This window comes from Polypterus senegalus, chromosome 6, assembly GCF_016835505.1.
Source record: "Polypterus senegalus isolate Bchr_013 chromosome 6, ASM1683550v1, whole genome shotgun sequence".
Classification (NCBI taxonomy): Eukaryota; Metazoa; Chordata; class Cladistia; order Polypteriformes; family Polypteridae; genus Polypterus; species Polypterus senegalus.
The window spans coordinates 83214216-83234104 of NC_053159.1; the positions used below are offsets into that span (position 1 = coordinate 83214216).

The window sequence follows — 19889 nt, forward strand, 5'->3', positions numbered from 1 at the left end:
AAATGTTGGCCAACTGAAAGGTATGAACATGAAAAGTATGAGCATGTACAGCACTCAATATTTAGTTGGGGCTCCTTTGGCCTGGATTACTGCAGCAATGCGGTGTGGCATGGAGTCGATCAGTCTGTGGCACTGCTCAGGTGTTATGAGAGCCCATGTTGCTCTGATAGTGGCCTTCAGCTCTTCTGAATTGTTGGGTCTGGCGTATTGCATCTTCCTCTTCACAATACCCCATAGATTTTCTATGGGGTTAAGGTCAGGCGAGTTTGCTGGCCAATCAAGAACAGGGATACCATGGTCCTTAAACCAGGTACTGGTAGTTTTGGCACTTTGTGCAGGTGCCAGGTCCTGTTGGAAAATGAAATCTGCATCTCCATAAAGTTCGTCAGCAGCAGGAAGCATGAAGTGCTCTAAAACTTCCTGGTAGACGGCTGCGTTGACCTTGGACCTCAGAAAACACAATGGACCAACACCAGCAGATGACATGGCACCCCAAACCATCACTGACTGTGGAAACTTTACACTGGACCTCAAGCAACGTGGATTCTGTGCCTCTCCTCTCTTCCTCCAGACTCTGGGACCTTGATTTCCAAAGGAAATGCAAAATTTACTTTCATCAGAGAACATAACTTTGGACCACTCAGCAGCAGTCCAGGCGAGACGCTTCTGACACGGTCTCTTGTTCAAGAGTGGCTTGACACAAGGAATGTGACAGCTGAAAGCCATGTCTTGCATACGTCTGTGCGTGGTGGTTCTTGAAGCACTGACTCCAGCTGCAGTCCACTGTTTGTGAATCTCCCCCACTGTTTTGAAGGGGTTTTGTTTCACAATCCTCTCCAGGGTGCTATTGCTCGTACACTTTTTTTTTATCACATCTTGTCCTTCCCTTCGCCTCTCTATTAATGTGTTTAGACACAAAGCTCTGTGAATAGCCAGCCTCTTTAGCAATGACCTTTTGTGTCTTGCCCTCCTTGTGCAAGGTGTCAATGGTCGTCTTTTGGACAACTGTCAAGTCAGCAGTCTTCCCCATGATTGTGTAGCCTACAGAACTAGACTGAGAGACCATTTAAAGGCTTTTGCAGGTGTTTTGAGTTAATTAGCTGATTAGAGTGTGGCACCAGGTGTCTTCAATATTGAACCTTTTCACAATATTCTAATTTTCTGAGATACTGAATTTGGGACTTTCATTAGTTGTCAGTTATAATCATCAAAATTGAAAGAAATAAACATTTGAAATACATCAGTCTGTGTGTAATGAATGAATCTAATATACAAGTTTCACTTTTTGAATGGAATTACTGAAATCAACTTTGTCATGATCTTCTAATTTTATGACCGGCACCTGTATGTATTATTTAGCATCATATTTAGCAGAACAGTCTTTGTATGTACAGTCTTTGTGGTGAGAAGTTAAGCAAAATTACACCTTTTATTGGCTAACTAGAAAGATTGCAATATGCAAGCTTTCAAGGCAACTCAAGCCCCTTCAGGAAAGATGTAAGACTGTGCAGTCTTTTAAAATTTCCTAAATCTTCAAACTAAACATTATGTGTAGATAGTAAAACACAGGATGGCAGAGAGTTGCAAAAGTTAGTTCTAGTTCCTGCCAGATCCAGCATTCTGGGTTTGATTCCAATTCTCAGTCATTGCTTGTGGTTTTACATTTTTTATGTGTTTACAAAGGTGTGGTAGGTAGAATAGCAGCTGTAAGTTAGCCTTGCTCTGATAGTTTGTATTTGTACTTTGGGGGATTGGAGCCCTGTCCTGGGTATTTATTGACAATGGGGTTTGAGAATTTTATATATGTCATTTTGAGGTGTTTGAACATTCAGTCCATGTTTGCCTGATTGGATTTTTCTCTTATAGTTTGGTTTTCTTACCACACACCCAGGACACGTGTTTGGTTAATTGGTGATTCTGATTTGCTCTGTCAAGGGCTGGTGTATTGTGTAACTATACCTATGTTTTGTTTTTTTTTTTTGGAAGCCCACTGAGGTCTTTGGAGTAGAGGTATTGTATTTATTGCATTATTGAATTGTATTGGTGGGTTAAGCCAGTTAGAGAATGTTAGGTTTAGATGTTATCAGGAAAGATAATTGTATGATTTGGGATTTCTGATAGTTTTCATAGTTTTAAAGAATGTGTTTATTGGTAACCGTTTTAATTAGTAATCATATAAAACTTTGTAGCTCTCATGATAACCTTATTGCTATATTCAGGAGACATTTCATTTGACCCACTAACTTCTGTAGTAGTTATATTTCCACGCGGGGGGTTTTTTGTAGACCTACAGTTATTTAACATTCTTCCTGCATCATTCTTAAAAATGAAATAATTTGATTATGTGTATTTAAATATTTATAAATGTATGCCTGCATATAACATCGTATCGTGTTGATCCCTTTGGAAAAAGCATCTTATTTACTTTCACTTTGTTTTTCTTCTGTCAACCTATAAGGGTGAGGAACTGGAGGTAAGATCATGATAAACAGAATTAATTTAGTTGAGCTTTTAGAGTGACCGAAGTTCATAGATATGCTATCTGAAACTTTTGTTGTTGTTTCTAGACACAATAGAATAAGTAAACAAACTTTTACATTTCTGCCTAGAGAACTGAAATTAAATTGTAAATGACATATACGTGTATGTGTGTGTGTGTGTGTGTGTGTGTGTGTGTGTATATTATATATATATATATATATATAATTTTTTTTTTAAGACTGAAAGCCCTGCAAGAATACCTCGACCATCTTCAGCAAAAGGACAGAGAAGGCGGCACAAACCTGGTGGCGCAGGTATTTTTGTTTTGTCTATGTGAAGCTTAGAGCAATTGGGGATGTTAAAGTAGACTAGAAAATATTAGTTGTTTGGAGTTAACTGAATTGCTAAAGCTTTATAACATCCCTTAAGTATATAAGTATGGTGGTGTATTTGAATAGCTGTAGTGTATAGGTATGTATGCAGTTAAGTAGTATGTACCAGCATAGATTAATGTTTCCTTATTAATCTATTATTTGAATAACATAATAAAGATCTTTTTTAAAGTTAGGTGGAAGCTTAGCTGCAATAAACAAAATTTTTTCTAGGTGTAGTTATGACTTTTATTGTGGTTTGACATTGTTAATTCAGTTTGTCATATGTGGTACCACTGAAAAAAAGCAAGTGAATTACAGTGTTCTAGAAGGCACTACAGTAAGAATTTTCTCTATTTCTGCATAAATGTGATCAAATTTATACACAAATGTTTAAACTAGATGAAAAACCACAATTAAATAAATGATGCAAAAACATTGTACTTTTATTTATTAAGAAAAATTATCCAGTTTTACATATTTGTTTGTGAAAAAGTATATGAATCTTTGTTCTTAGTAATAAGTCATCAGTCTGCATTTTACCTTTAAGGAATTTTAGCCCATTCCTCCTTGCAGAACTGCTTCAACTCAGGGATGTTGGTGGGCTTCCTTGCATGAACTGCTTGCTTCACTTTCTTCGGCAACATTTTTCTGTAGGATTGACATCAGGTCTTTGACTTAGTCATTCCAAAAAATGTATTCTTTGGTATAATGAATTTTGTGCTTAGGGTTGTGGTCTTGTTGTATGACCCACTTTCTTTTGAGCTTCAGTACACAGACAAAACACTGACAATTTCTTGTAAAATTTGCTGGTACCGTGTAGAATTCATAGTTCCATCAATGGTGGCAAGCCATACTAGACTAGAGGTAGCCCAGCGGTGCCAAATCATGATATTGCCACTGCCATGTTTCACAGGTGGGGTTAGGGTCTTATGCCACAGTGCAGTGTTTGCTTTTAGCCAAACATAACACTTCATATTCAAGCCAAAAACTTCTATTTTGGACTCCTCTAGCCACAGAACATTCTTTCAGTGTACGTCTGGTTTATCTACATGGTATTTACCAACCTTTAGCAAGAGAGCAATGTTCTTCTTAGATAGTAGTGGCTTTGTCCTTGCAGGCTTGCTATACACACCATTGTTGTTCAGTGTTCTCATGAGAAATGCCACAATTGTGTATGTATTTGAAATTAGTAATAGTGAAATTTCAGGTATCGGGATACTAATTTTTCTTTTTCACCAGCTTTTTAATTAAAATTACCTCCATTATTCAGACTCAATTTTTATTTGCGAGGATTTCAGTATGACGCTCATCACGGACTACCTGATTTATATTACAGTGTCCACGTTTTAATTTTGTTCTATGACATTTTCTTTCCACTTACTGATAAGTGTTGTTTGAAATCAATACTAAAAAGAAAAATTCAAGGATTATTATATCTGTACTCTTGAATTATTAGATTCCAAGATAAATTCTTTAAAGTTGTGTTTATAACCACATCTTTTTACAGTATATTTTATCAGAGAATTACACTGGTATGTTTTTAATTTTGCTATTGTAAGGATTATATCTGCAACATTAGCTGCTAAAAACTTACTACGGTGAAATATTTAAAGGATGTCAGTTCTTTTCCTATTTCAAATGTCACAAACTCTTGATGCTTTAATTTTTCAAATCTGTGCCTCCTTTTTACTTTTGTCCAAAGTTTAATACTTCTTGTGTGAAATCATACTTGTCAGGTTTACATTAATCCATTATTCAAGAACACTTCTTAAAACAGGATTTGTTGTTCTGTTTTTAAGATTAACATACATGAGTGATCTGACCTTTTTATTGTCTAGCATGTGTAACAATTCAGAATTAGAAAGTAGACTTTTGCCAATATACCTTTTAGGTATATGATATACTTTGTGTTTTCACTGTGTTCATCACAAAGAGGCTATACACATCAACATTAGTTTGTTTTTAAAAACCAAACATTTGTGCCTAATTTAACATTTGTGATTCATATTCAGTATAATTTTTTGGTTGCACTGCTGTATCTGTGTGTGTCTGCTGTGCATTTATATAAACACATTATTCTATATGTCATATTAACACTAAATAAATTTTATTTAGGTATTAAGAAATGGAGAAGTGTCATGATACACTGTCTTAAGTTAGACCCTGCTAGTAGTTCATAGGTGGACGGCAGTCAAGATGCCCCAAAACACAGATAAAGCACAAAGTATTTTGAAACCAAAGTCACTAATGTTTATTGCAGGAAGAATCATAATCCATTATTTGTTGGCGAGATAAAGAACAAAAATCCATAAAAAAGTTGACAAAAAAAGGACAAATTCAGTAAATTACTGAAAACATTCATGCACAGTAGTTACAGACAATGGCTTAGAAGATGCACATAGTCCAAAGCTGCCAAAAAAGATAATGGTAGAAAGAAAAAGCTCAGTAGCAGCCAAAACCTATATCTCAGTACGTTGCTGATGCACTCCCAAAATCCAGGAGGCTCCCTGCCTTAACAAGGTTGAAAAATACCTTTAAAACAGCCAACAGCATATGTGGTGGGGGGTTAACTTTGCAATACACACAATAGTGACAACTATCCCTACCACTGACTCCCAAAGTAATGGCACAGGAGCTTTTTAAACATTTCCTACATACTCAGTTGGCGCATACCAGTTGGTCCATCCCCTTATTCTCATTGTATTCCTACACATAAACTAACTTACCTACATTTCAAAATACACAAACAAGTTAAGTAAAACTTCTACCATCCCCACACTGTGACTGCTGCTCCCCTTTCCCATTTCGTTACTCTTGACTGTTGCAAAATCAGCTGCTTGTCTGCTTTTAGCCGCATAATGGGAGTACATAGCCACGCACACAGAATGAAAACTGCCCGTTAACTGACCGCTAAAGAAGAGGACTCCTCCAAACTGGTAAGTGCAGGCATTGTTTGAAATCTAAAATTCTTATTGGAATGATGCACTAATATTGAGCATCTCATGAGGATTCATTTAACGTTACTATTTTTCGGTACCGTGCCTGTCAACCTTACGTTGTATTTGGTTAAATACTAGCTGCTACTGATTCTTCCTCCTCACCATAGCCAGCAAAATTCCTAATGACTACTATCAACAAGCCGCTCATTTCATCGCTAGTGTAAACACATCAGACATCCTCTTCCTTTGAAACTTGTCTCAGTATTTACTTGCTACAGCACTTTTAGTGGTGTGGTTTCATCCTACATTCCACAGTGCTATATTAATGATTCTGGATATTTGGACCTGAACTGTATACTATAGTTAGAGGATGTATATGGATGCTTCAACAAGGCATCTGTAGATGTTCAGTCTGAGAATGAATGCAAAGCATCTTTTCCTTTATCAAGACTGTGTAAGACATTAAAAAGTGATTTATCTCATCATCTCCAAATTAAACGGTTACAGCCCACATCTGCAAAATGGGATAAAAATAACAATTACAAAAGCCTGTGTGTGGGTTTTGCCTTATTTTCTTAAATGATAAGCATGATCCCAGCAATCACATGATGAAGTTCTACAACCTCAAACACAAAGCAATTCCAGACACGATTTCTGCTATTGATTTCTTTTTGAGATACTGTATGTTAAGGCAATGCAGTAGCACTGTAATTTATTTTCGTGTGTTGTTTTTAGTCTCACTTTTCTCACATATGATTGAACCATCTGTCCATTTATAGTCACTCCTCATTGCAGTACCAGTTTTACTCTGCACTACCAACAATGCAGAAAAGCTAGTACCATTATGTTTTTCAGCATTTTTTGTCAACTTGATGGTGGACACATGAACAATAATGTTAGCAATTGCAAGAGAGGTATTTAGATTCTTTGACTTTACCGTTATATAAACCTTTCTCTTGGAATAATTTTTTTTTTGGTTAACCATTCCTGGTGAGGGTAACAGTGGTGTTGAATTTCCTCCATTTGTATATGCCTAATAGTGTACTGATGGAATCCAAATTCTTCAAAAATATATGTGTACCTTTTTCAGCCTGGTGAGTGTCAACAACTATTTTCCAGGATCCTCAAAATATCCTTTCTTCGAGGCATGACACACTTCCACAAACCTGTGTGGTAATAATCATATTTTGATAGTGAAGACCTGGATTTATGTTCTTTAAACAGGGCAAGGTCTTCCACAATCAAACCTGATTGTCATCCCATTGACTAAAACACCTGGCTCTAATTTCCCCTTCTAATGAACTGATAATATCAGAGGTTCACGTACTTTTTTCACACACAAATATGAAACATTTGATAGTTTTCCTCAATAAATAAACACACAAGCATAATGATTTTGTGTTATTTGTTTATTTGGGTTCTCTTTATCTAGTTTTTGAACTTATGTAAAAATCCGGTAACAATTTAAATCATACAGTATATTTGTTAAGAAAAAGTGAAAATTCTAAAGGGATCTTATAGTTTCAAGCATCACTGTATATTGATCTGTATTTTTATATATTCACACTTCATTCTTTTTTGTATTCCATTAATTAAAAGAATGTTGTTATATACATGTTTTACTGTAAAATCTTTAAATTAATAGTTATAATAAACCATTATAAATATGGAATCAAACACTTCCTTAATGGAAAAAAAATATAACCTTGCAATATAGTATCATATACGACTCTGTACTCAATTGAAAGTAGGCTCTCTGTCATACATGACATAAAATTCTCATAACTACTTAATTCAGTTTGCTTTCCAAAGAGCCTAGAGCCTGTTGTGGCAGAGCAGGGCACAAGGCAAGAAGCAGTCTTTGATTAGGTGTAAGTGCTTCAGAAGCCCAGCCTACATGCTAAAACCTAAATATGAATCTGAAGAAATTAAGTCTTTCAAAGATTCCTTATTATTAGTCAAAGTGTTAGTTTTAAATCCTCATCATTGTAAACTCTTTGTTCAATAATGTTGAGTCTCAAGTGCTTTAATTGAAAACTTGACAGTGTTTTGAAGGAAAATACACTAATAATAAAAACACTGCCAGTTCAACTGCAAATTTAATTTGGTTTAAAGCCAGTATGGGCATAAGTGTCTACAACAGTGTGACAGTGTGATTTGATTTATGCAGCACATATGTCTGGTAAACAGTGAAGGATCAAGAAGTAAGTGTTATACTTTCTCAATACAGAAAACATGCATTTGTACAGGTGCTTCTTTTTTGTAGCACCAGGTTAATGATCTGTGTCATTTGCATTTTTGCTAAGGAAACATTTTGAGGAAAGGTATTTACTCTATAATCTACTAAAAAAATTCAACAAAAGGGCAAGTAATCCTAATTCATATGTATGCCTTGTCCAGTTGCACAATTTCTAGGTTCTTTGCTAATATCCTCAGGGTGATCCATAAGTAATTGCATTTAGTATTCGTATTTGTAAATTTTTTTGGTGTTGCTTTGAAAATAGTTTTCTGTTTATATTATATTTTCCTTAATTTAAGTAATTGTATAGCGGTCTGAAGTCATTAGTACAAGTGCGATTAATAAGAATAATTTGAATTGAACTGGTTATGTCCCTAATTAAAGAGGGTGTAGGATACTTCTTTCCAGCTTAGGGATCACTTAAAATGGTACCCTTGAAAAAGGCAAATTCATTAACATAGTAGCAAATTGCAAAATCATAATTGGTTCTTCTTCACATTTAGACCCATTTATCCAGTTAAGTCAAGTCAAAATGCTGCTGCTTTTTGAAACATAAATTCTATGCTCGGATTGGCCAGTGGAAATGACACTGCCTAAGGATTTCCTGAAGGTGTAAAAAATAGCTATGAAGATTCCCAGCCCACATAAATCGAACAATAAGTGGCAGGATTTATTGTATTTTATAGGTAAAAAAGTGTTTTGTATTTGCCATTAGTTTACGAAGAAACAAAATTCTGTAATAGGTGAATGGCCAAGTTGTGAATAAAAGTATAGATAATGGGGAAATACTTTGATAAAATATTTTTTTAACATAAACAGTAGCACCTAATTTAACCCATGATTTAACATATTTTTATGTAAAGTCTTGTGTCTTATAGGACGTGAGAGGTCACTTCTCATCTGGCATGTAGATCAAACCATACTATTACACAAATAAAAATGTTTTTTCTTATAAAGTAACTGAATGCCTTTAAAAAGTTATAGAAATGATGATGTAATTATAAGTTTTGAATGTATTTGTGTTAAAATTGATTGGTTTTAATAATTACAAAACTGCTTAAGTCAGTCAACATAGTATTTCATTATAGTTAAGCTTCCAAATTAAAGTTTTATTCAATTAATTATAGCAGCTATTTTTTTAGATTATAGGGTTTTTTTTTTATTCAAAGTAGCTATTTATTTGATTGGCTAGACAGAGGGACTGAGCTGGGAAAGATGAGCAGCAGGTCAGGGTAATAAAGGATAAAGATGGAAACGTACTCCCAAGCAAGGAGAGTGTGTTGAGCAGATGGAAAGAGTACTTTGAGAGGCTGATGAATGAAGAGAACGAGAGAGAGAAGAGGTTGGATGATGTGGAGATAGTGAATCAGGAAGTGCAATGGATTAGCAAGGAGGAAGTAAGGACAGCTATGTAGAGGATGAAAAATGGAAAAGCTGTTGGTCCAGATGACATACCTGTGGAAGCATGGAGGTGTATAGGAGAGATGGCAGTGGAGTTTTTAACCAGATTGTTTAATGGAATCTTGGAAAGTGAGAGGATGCCTGAGGAGTGGAGTAGAAGTGTACTGCTGTAGATGTTTAAGAATAAGGGGGATGTGCAGGACTGTAGTAACTACAGGGGGATAAAATTGATGAGCCACAGCATGAAGTATGAGAAAGAGTAGTGGAAGCTAGGGTAAGAAGTGAGGTGATGATTAGTGAGCAGCAGTATGGTTTCATGCCAAGAAAGAGCACCACAGATGCGATGTTTGCTCTGAGGGTGTTGATGGAGAAGTATAGAGAAGGCCAGAAGGAGTTGCATTGCGTCTTTTGGACCTGAAGAAAGCATATGACAGGGTACCTCGAGAGGAGTTGTGGTATTGTATGAAGGAGTCAGGAGTGGCAGAGAAGTATTTAAGATTTGTACAGGATATGTACGAGGGAAGTGTGACCATGGTGAGGTCTGTGGTAGGAGTGATGGATGCATTCAAGGTGGAGGTGGGATTATATCAGGGATCAGCTGTGAGCCCTTTCTTATTTGCAATGGTGATGGACAGGTTGACAGACATTAGACAGGAGTCCCCTCGGACTATGATGTTTGCTGATGACATTGTGATCTGTAGTGATAGTAGGGAGCAGGTTGAGGAGACCCTGGAGAAGTGGAGATATGCTCTAGAGAGGAGAGGAATAAAGGTCAGTAGGAACAAGACAGAATACATGTGTATAAATGAGAGAGAGCTCAGTGGAATGGTGAGGATGCAAGGAGTAGAGTTGGCGAAGGTGGATGAGTTTAAATACTTAGGATCAACAGTACAGAATGATGGGGATTTTTGAAGAGAGGTGAAAAAGAGAGTGCAAGCAAGGTGGAATGGGTGGCAAAGAATGTCAGGAGTGATAATGTGACAGACTGATATCAGCAAGAGTGAAACGGAAGGTCTACAGGATGGTAGTGAGACCAGCTATGTTATATGGTTTGGAGACGGTGGCACTGACCAGAAAGTAGGAGACAGAGCTGGAGGTTGCAGAGTTAAAGATGCTAAGATTTGCATTGGGTCTGACAAGGATGGATAGGATTAGAAATTAGTATATTAGAGGGTCAGCTCAAGTTGGACGATTGGAAGACAAAGTCAGAGAGGCAAGATTGTGCTGGTTTGGACATGTGCAGAGGAGAGATGCTGAGTATATTGCGAGAAGGATGCTAAGGATAGACCTGCCAGGGAAGCGAAAAAGAGGAAGGCCTAAGAGATGATCTATGGATGTTGTGAGAGAGGACATGCCGGTGAATGGGTGTAAGATGCCGAGATGGAAGAAGATAATCCTCTGTGGCGACCCCTAACGGGAGCAGCCAAAAGAGGAAGAAGAAGTAGTAAATAATTTTAGTGAAAATTGACTCATGGAATAACACATGTAGTGTGGTAGAAAGTAGTACTTTAGGGACATTCAAAATTCAAATTAGAAGAACATGACTGGTAAGCTTTGTTTGTCAAAATTGTTCTAATGTGTTTTTTCCCCATTTTATGTACTTTTAAATGCAAGGTTGTTATTCGGTATTTTGGTCACTGCTGTATTTTTTTATTTTCTGCAATATTCCTGCTTTTATTAAATGTATATATTTTTTTATTTTTAGATGAATCAGACAGTGATGGAGGTAGGATATTTTGATTCATCTTAAGTCTTTAATGTTTAATTTATTTCTGAAATGTTTTATGTTTGAATTAAGTTTATTGCCTGTAAAATTAACTCACTTTTATTTGGTTTCATTGACAAGAGCATAAAGGTTAATTCATACTAGTTTTTAGGTAAATCTCTCTCTCTCTCTCTCTCTATATATATATATATATCTATATATATATATATATATATATATATATATATATATATATATATATATATAAACTCCTGGAATGGAAACGCAAGGCGACAATACGTGATCTTCTTGGAAGTTCTCGAAAGACATTTTAAAGACCCGCGAGACAAAAAAGACTGGCCAAGGAGCGTCTCGCTCGGACTGTAAACATGAGACTTGGTGCCAAGAGATTGTCCCAGGACAGTCGCGCGGGGAGGGGGAACATAAGATTCTTGCAAGACACACCCTTCTTATTAAATAAGAGCACAGACAGCCAGCAAACATTCAGTCATGTAAAGTCATGTGACACACAGATCCTGTGCTCTCAGCAAAGAAGAAAGAGCAGCACGGAGAAAAGAGACCCAAGGCCCGATACATATGCAGAGAAAGGTACAGAATATGAAAGCAGTAACAGTCGAAAGTATTGTAGCTTCCCGGCCAGTGACTGTTAGGTCCGATCGAGGGAGGAGAGAGTACAGCACGGAAGGCTGTTAGCTGGGTGCTGATTCATGCAGTAAAGGAGAGGCGAGACCCGTGGGAGGAGGGGTTGGTGGATGGGTGCTGATTGATGCAGTAAGGGGGAGGCGAGACCCATGGGAGAAGGGGTTGGAGAGGGTGCTAGAAAGTTATGTTTGGGGTTACGCAGTCAGCGATTGTTAAAGTAGAACTTTTGTGACACTTTATTACGTCCGTCGCTACAGTATCAAAAAAAAGATAGCACAGATCGCATTGACGTAAACAAAAGGAAATTAGTTTAAGTCAGAGAATTTCAAAAACGGGGTTTAACTTACATGCATTTATTGGTTACTTTGCAAAAAAAATTATTAACTGCTGATGATGTGGATCGTTTTGTCTGTGCTGAAATTCCAAACGGAGAAACCTGTCCTAAATTATGGTACAAAGTCATTAAACACAAGTCTCACAGACCTCATTTAAAAGATTCAGCATATTGGGACATGAAAGATTCCAAATATTTTTTTTTTATAGAAGTTCTGAAATAAAAGTGAAACTAATGAAATAGCAACAATTCAAAGAAAAAAAAATCTTACAAGTGTGTATCCGGAAAACCAAACACCGGGGGTTGGCGAGCGAAGCGAGCAGGGGGCGAAGCTCCTTAGTTATTCATAATAATGAAATTAGATTATTTTTTCTGAAGATCAATGATTACAACAAAAGGCTTTACAGCTAGACTGCTAATTAAATAAAGATTAGTCACACTTTTAAAGTTTAAATGCTAATGGCAGGTTTATGAATTGCTTGAACCTAATACAGAGGCAGGGAAAAACAAGAAGATAACATCAAAAAATGGTTCAGAATCTGTAGTGAATAACTTATGTAGCTTAAACTGTCATTCCTTAAACTCCACTATTATGGTAAACTGTGTACTGTATAATAAAGCACTAAAGTATGTGTGTGAGTCTGTCATTCACAACAATCTGATTGGTCAGTTTGGTGGTGTGATTGAAAGAAGTGTGAGACATGAAGAGGAGTAAAGATGTAGGAGGCATGTTGAGGGTCGCCATCAAAGACAAAGTATAAAAACAGACAGTAGGCAGGCAAGGCACTTTGCAATAACAGTGTCTTGAGACAGGAAGCGCCCATTGAGAGGTTTAGACACACAAGGATACTGGGGAAGGTATACATAGGGCAAGAGAGAATTTATTTTTATATGTATTCTATTACCGGTCTTCAACAGGTAACATGGCTTATATTTAGTTACTTTTTGTTCTATGTCTATAAGGTATTTGAATGTTGGGACCTTTGAGGCGTGTAATGGACTACATTCTTAGTTTTAAAAGAAGTTGTGCACATAGCCTTGCCACCACTGACTTGGAATTTCTTTGGTTTATATGGGCAAATGTTTATAGGGTCATTATTGTGAAGTTTATAGAGTACAATGAAATTCTTACTTGCATGTTAAATCAACATGCAGTGCATCATTGCTGTTTATCACATTGTTTATTGAGTATAGCAACCTTATTTTGAAAGTTATTTGTTTCTTGACTGAAAGAACTGCCTTACTTTACCTTAAATATCTCGGTACATATTTGTCATAAAAATATGTTTAAAATGAGGAAACAGTAACCACTAGAACTGGATGAAAAATCATCACAGTAAAGTGTTACAAAATTCTATAAAATATTTACACTTTGATATCATGGTAGCCCTCTGCACATTCTGGAGAATTGCCATGATCCTGTTATTTCAATTGTTTTGTAGACTCTGGGTTACTGATACATTTCAGTTTCCTCCTGAGTTAAAAACATTTCTGAAATAGCTCTCTGTCTAAAGTCATTAGCTTCAGTTGCTCATTGTAGTAATGCATGCGGTGATGCTTCATTTTAGGAATTAACATTTTGGACGTACAATGAAATTGTTTCAACTAACCCCACATTACATTCATGTAATTTATGTTACTTCACGTACCATCACTCTTCAATCCTGTATTACTACAGAAGCAAATGTTGCCAATGTAGAGCAAGGTATAAGTGTTGAAGGCCAGGCAGTCCTTGGATCATTTTTGAGAAATATCCTGTCATAATGAACGGCTGGAATCCATTATTCAACTGTGGTGTAAAAAGGGAACTAATCCTGGTACATGTTAATTGGGCAAGATTGCATCTCTAATGGTGTATTATTCTCTAGCGTTAGAAATGCAGTTAATAGCATGATTCTTAACTCTGTGTTGTTTTTTAGCATTGGTGTTGACTTTGTTCTGAAATATACTCTGTAAACCAGAAATGCTAGAAATTTATAATCCACATATTTAAGGAAAGAGGAATTCTATTTTGATCGCTTAAAATCAGAACAGATAGAGTGTTTGACTTTCAGATTTAAAACATTTTGATTATTCTTTCTATGTCATCATATCCTTGCTGTCCATTTTATTTTCATCATTTTCATCCTTTTCTACTGTATGAATAAATCTAACTGTGTATGCCTTTGAATGGGTGTGTCATGAGGAGACGCTGCATCGGGCTGGAGTCCTCTTAAGGACTTATTTATTCTTTGTGTGCTGTGCTGATAGAGTAGGATAGTTAGATAATGGGTGAATTATGTCTGAGGGGTAATTTTGAATTCATTGTTCACTTTAGATGTCAGTCAGGCAGTCATTGTCCAACCCACTATATCCTAACACAGGGTCATGGGGGTCTGCTGGAGCCAGTCCCAGCCAACACAGGGCGCAATGCAGGAACAAATCCCAGGCAGGGCGCCAGCACACCTCAGGACACAAGTGCACTAGGGACAATTTAGGATCGCCAATGCACCTAAACTGCATGTCTTTGGACTGTGGGAGTAAGCCAGAGCACGCGGAGGAAACCCACGCAGACACGGGGAGAACATGCAAATTCCACACAGGGGGGACCCGGGAAGCGAACCCAAGTCTCCTAACTGCGAGGCAGCAACGCTACCACTGTGCCACCGTGCTGCCCCCACTTTAGATGTAATATGTCAAAGTAAAATATACAAACACATAAATCAGTCACATCTTTTAAACCACTGACAGTTTTACAATTAGTGACAACAACTGAACCTATGTTGGAGTGTCCATTTTCCTGGAATATTAAGAATTAAATAATCTCTTCATTTATTATCAGTTGAATGTTTTTATCCAAAATAAATTGCACATTTTTTTCCAACTCATTTGCTTCTTTGGTTTTGGTTAAGCAATGAATTTATATTTAAGTCTTTTTGTAATACACTTAACTAACATTCAGGCAGTACTCTATATATTATCTTTTTGTTCAATAATTTTGTTCTTTATTTAATTAAATAATACTAATACAAAATTAAAATGCTCATAATAACTGCTCATTTTGCAGATACAGAGACAGTTGCACCCAGTGTGTTATTGCCAAGTGAGAATGGAGATATTTCTGAACCCAACTCTCATTTATCTCAAAGGTATGTTTTCCTGTTTGTATCTACACTGTGTGCACAATTATTAGGCAAGTGAGTATTTTGACCATATCATCATTTTTATGCGTATATTCCAACTCCAAGCTGTATTAACTTGAATGCTTATTGATTTAAGCACGTCAGGTGATGTGTATTTGTGTAATGAGGGAGGGTGTGGCCTAAGGAGATCAACACCCTATATCAAGGTGTGCAGAATTATTAGGCAGCTAGTTTTCCTCGGGCAAAACGGGCCAAAAAAGAGATTTAACTGACTCTGAAAAGTCAAAAATTGTAAAAAGTCTTTCAGAGGGATGCAGCACTTTTGGAATTGCTAAGATATTGGTGTGTGATCACAGAACCATCAAACATTTTGTTGCAAATAGTCAACAGGGTCGCAAGAAACGTGTTGAGAACAAAAGATGCAAATTAGCTGCCAAAGATTTGAGAAGAATCAAACGTGAAGCTACCAGGAACCCATTATCCTCCAGTACTTTCATATTCCAGAGCTGCAACCTACCTGGAGTGCCCAGAAGTACAAGGTGTTCAGTGCTCAAAGACATGGCCAAGGTAAGGAGGGCTGAAACCCAACCACCACTGAACAAGAAACATAAGTTGAAACGTCAAAACTGGGCCAAGAAATATCTGAAGACAGATTTTTTTCAAAGGTTTTATGGACCGATGAGATGAGAGTGACTCTTGATGGACCAGATGGATGGACCTGTGGATCAGTAATGGGCACAGAGCTCCACTCCAACGTGGAGGTGGGGTACTGGTATGAGCTGGTATTTTTAAAGATGAGCTAGTTGGACCTTTTTGCATTGAAGATGAACTCAAAATCAACTCCCAAACCTACTGCCAGTTTTTCTAAGACACTTTCTTCAAACAGTGATAGAGGAAGACCAGGATTTTTATGCAGGCCAATGCTCCATCACTTGCATCGAAGTTCTCCACTGCGTGGCCAGCCAGTAAAGGCCTTAAAGATGAAGGGATAATGACATGGCCCCCCTTCCTCATCTGACCTAAACCCTATCGAGAACTTGTGGGCACTTCTTAAACGCTAGATTTACGGGGAGAAAAACAATACACCTCTCTGAAGAGTGTCTGGGAGGCTGTAGTCACTGCTCCACAAAAGCTGATCGTCAACAGATCAAGAAACTGACAGACTACATGAATGGAAAGGCTTATGACTGTTATTGGAAAGAAGGGTGGCTATATTGGTCATTGATTGATTGATTTATTTTTTTTAAATGTCAGAGATGTTTATTTGTAAATTTTTTTTTTTTTATTAATTTTATTACAATCAATACATAGCAATCACGTTTTTACAAAAAAAAAAAGAATTATGCTAAGAACAGATCGATCCCCACCCTTGAGAGAGAGAGCAAGCCAAACGGTGTAAAATTTAAGGCTTGTAAAAATACCTAAATTAATAAATTCTCTGTGCTTTATAAAATCATTTCAAAATATTACTGATTAGATCCTGCCATGTTTTGAAAAAAGTCTGCACAGATCCTCTAACTGAGTGTTTGATTTTTCCAATTTTAAATAATATAACACATCAGTTTCCCACTGACTTAAAGAGGAGAGTTTGGGTTCTTCCAGTTTATCAGAATAAGTCTGCGTACAACAGTGTAGTGAATGCAATCACAATTTGTTTGTCTTTCTCCACTTTAAGACCCTCTGGAAGAACCCCAAACACAGCTGTTAATGGGTTAGGAGGGATTGTGAGTCCAAGACTGTCTGAGAGGTAATTAAAAATTTTTGTCCAGAATAATGTTAATTTGGAGCATGCCCAGAACATGTGACCTAGTGAGGCTGGAGCTAATTTGCAGCGTTCACAGGTTGAATCATGTCCTGGAAACATTTTGAAGAGTTTTAGTCAAGACAGATGTGCTCGATATATAATTTTGAGTTGTATAATTGTATGCTTTGTACATATGGAGCTCGAGTGAATTCTCTGCATTGCTACTTTCCACTCCTTTTCTGATATATTAATTGAGAGATCATTTTCCCAGTGTCCTCTTGGATCTTTGAAAGGAAGGGATTGTAAAAGGATTTTATATATTGTAGAGATGGAGTCTAACTCCTTGAAATTGAGCAATAATTTTTCCAGCGTGGATGAGGGTGCAAGATGAGGAAAATCTGGAAGGTTCTGTTTAACAAAGTTCCTGATTTGAAGATAGTGAAAGAAATTTGTAGCTGGAATGTTAAATTTGGAATGTAATTGTTCATAGGATGCAAAGACGTTGTCTATATAAAGTTCTCTAAGCAAGTTAATTCCAAATTTTTTCCAGATATTAAAAACTGCACATGTTTGTGAGGGTTGAAAGAGGTGGTTCTTTTGCAGGGGTGCCACAGAAAGAAGCTTCTCCGTCTTAAAATGCTTTCTACATTGGTTCCAGATTCTAAGTGAGTGGAGCACAATTGGGTTATTAGTGTATTGCCGATAACGTGTGTTTATTGGTGCACAAAGCAAGGAATACAAAGAAGTACTGCAGGATTTTACTTCTATTTGCCGCCCAGTAATAAAACTGGAAGTTAGGTAGAGCCATGCCGCCTTCTACCTTTTGTCTTTGTAGGGTCGCTCTTTTGATGCGTGGATGTTTAGAATTCCAAATAAATGAGGTTATTGTTGAATCTAATTGCTTAAAGAACGATTTATTAATGTATATTGGTATGTTTTGAAATATATTATTTGTAAATTTTGAGGTGTTTGTTTATTATTCTCACTATAACAGATGAAAATAAACAAGTGAGATGGGAAAATTTTCATTTTTCCTTTAGTTGCATAATAAATCTGCACACTAATAGTTGCCTAATAATTGTGTGCACATACAGTATGTATTCCCCTGATGATGTTCACACTCACATTTCCGTTGTGAAACATTCAGGTTTCAGGTTTATTAACATTTTGGATTGACTGATAGCACTGTGTTTGTTCCATATTAAAATTAATCCTCAAAAATACAACTTGCCTAATAATTGTGCACACAGTGTATTCCGTATGTGTATGTACATAATATGTGACATATTAGTACATTATTTAACATATCAGTACCCTGAGCGATATTCTAATTCTTCCATGCATTTAGATATTTAGCACAGGGAAGAAGGAAGAAGTAAGGAAGCGTAATGAAAAACAAAAGTAGAAACTTGTAGGTTTCATTCAAGACTTGTCGAATATCACATAAAATGTTAACTTATTAAAATCTATAATGTGATAAATTTGTTATGTGAAAGCAAAGTAATAAATTACTATGGAATGTGTTTATTTTTAATATAAAATAAACCATTAAAGTATTCTATTAAGACGATGATTGCATTTATCAATACAAAACAGTGTTCTCGTTCTCTGTTGATGAAAAGTATTAATGATGGAAACTGATTAGTAAAACAACAACGTTACAAAAAACTTGTTTTTGCAACCTGTCTCTCTGCAAATATTGAGAACAGTACATTTCAGTTGATCATTTCTGTCATAACTGTTGATTGTTTTCTGTTTGTGGAAGACAGAACTCCAGTTTTCAACCGTGGCATATAGAGACAATTACAGTGTATTTACATCTCATTCAGGATATGAATGTTTATGTGTAAAACTCTGTTGAAGATGTTTTAATCTTAAATGTTCATGAAAGTAAAAGATCAGACCTTTCCAGAAATATATGCGAGAGGCAGATCATAGAATGTTACATAGTTTACTGTCAAATAATGCAGAGAGTATGCAACGCTTGTTTTGCCCTTATTTGGGCTTATCAGGCGTACACACTCCACTGCACCCCTCACGGGGATTGAACCTTGGACATCCAAGTCGGAAGCGAAGCCTCTTTACACTGCACCGCGGCATGTGGTTCGTTTGACAGCCTGGAGATTGGAGTAGGCAACAACCCATAAAATCAAATCGGGACTCCGACTACGAATGCTATGAATGTACTCTTTGCATTATTTGACAGTAAACTATGTAATATATGTGTATGTGTGTATATATATCTATATATATATGTGTATATATGTAATATACACACACACACTTTGAGTAAACATTTGGTATCTTGAATTACATTTTTCAATGGCATCGTACCCTATTATTAATGACATAAATTGTTTATTTTGTCCGGCATCAGGCGATTACCAAGACCAAGCAGTGCAAGGCTTGCTCCACCACGAGTCAAACGACAAGAGAGTGCAGATGTGCCACCAGTGGAAAGGTAAAAATGATATCGTACATTATCTTCTTTTATTTTTGTAATTTTGCATAGGAGTTACAATATTATTTTAATGTATTAAATATTGAATATTCATACTTTGTATATATTGATATAGTGGCAATGTCAATGTGTGTATCTATACTAATAAAAGGCAAAGCCCTCACTGACTCACTCACTCACTGACTGACTCACTCATCACTAATTCTCCAACTTCCCGTGTAGGTAGAAGGCTCATTCCTTACAGCTTACTTACAAAAGTTGGGCAAATTTCATTTCGAAATTCTACGCATAATGGTCATAACTGGAACCTATTTTTCTCCATATACTGTAATGGACGTTAGCTCGATGGCCTTGGGCGGGCGGAATTGCGTGTGACATCATCACACCTCCCATGTAATCACGTGAATTAACTGTGACCGCAGTACG

The 19889-nt window shown here is 36.6% G+C and overlaps 1 protein-coding gene across 2 annotated transcripts in view; it reads left to right on the plus strand.

Annotated features, from left to right (window-relative positions):
- The window catches only part of traf3ip1 (TNF receptor-associated factor 3 interacting protein 1), an 81969-nt gene that overhangs the window by 25288 nt on the left and 36792 nt on the right, over nucleotides 1–19889 (plus strand). For both annotated transcript variants that reach the window (XM_039756431.1, XM_039756432.1), the window contains exons 8-11: nucleotides 2720–2795; nucleotides 11140–11160; nucleotides 15183–15264; nucleotides 19380–19463. In XM_039756431.1, coding sequence (XP_039612365.1) covers nucleotides 2720–2795; nucleotides 11140–11160; nucleotides 15183–15264; nucleotides 19380–19463 — 263 coding nt within the window. The remainder of the gene's footprint in view (nucleotides 1–2719; nucleotides 2796–11139; nucleotides 11161–15182; nucleotides 15265–19379; nucleotides 19464–19889) is intronic.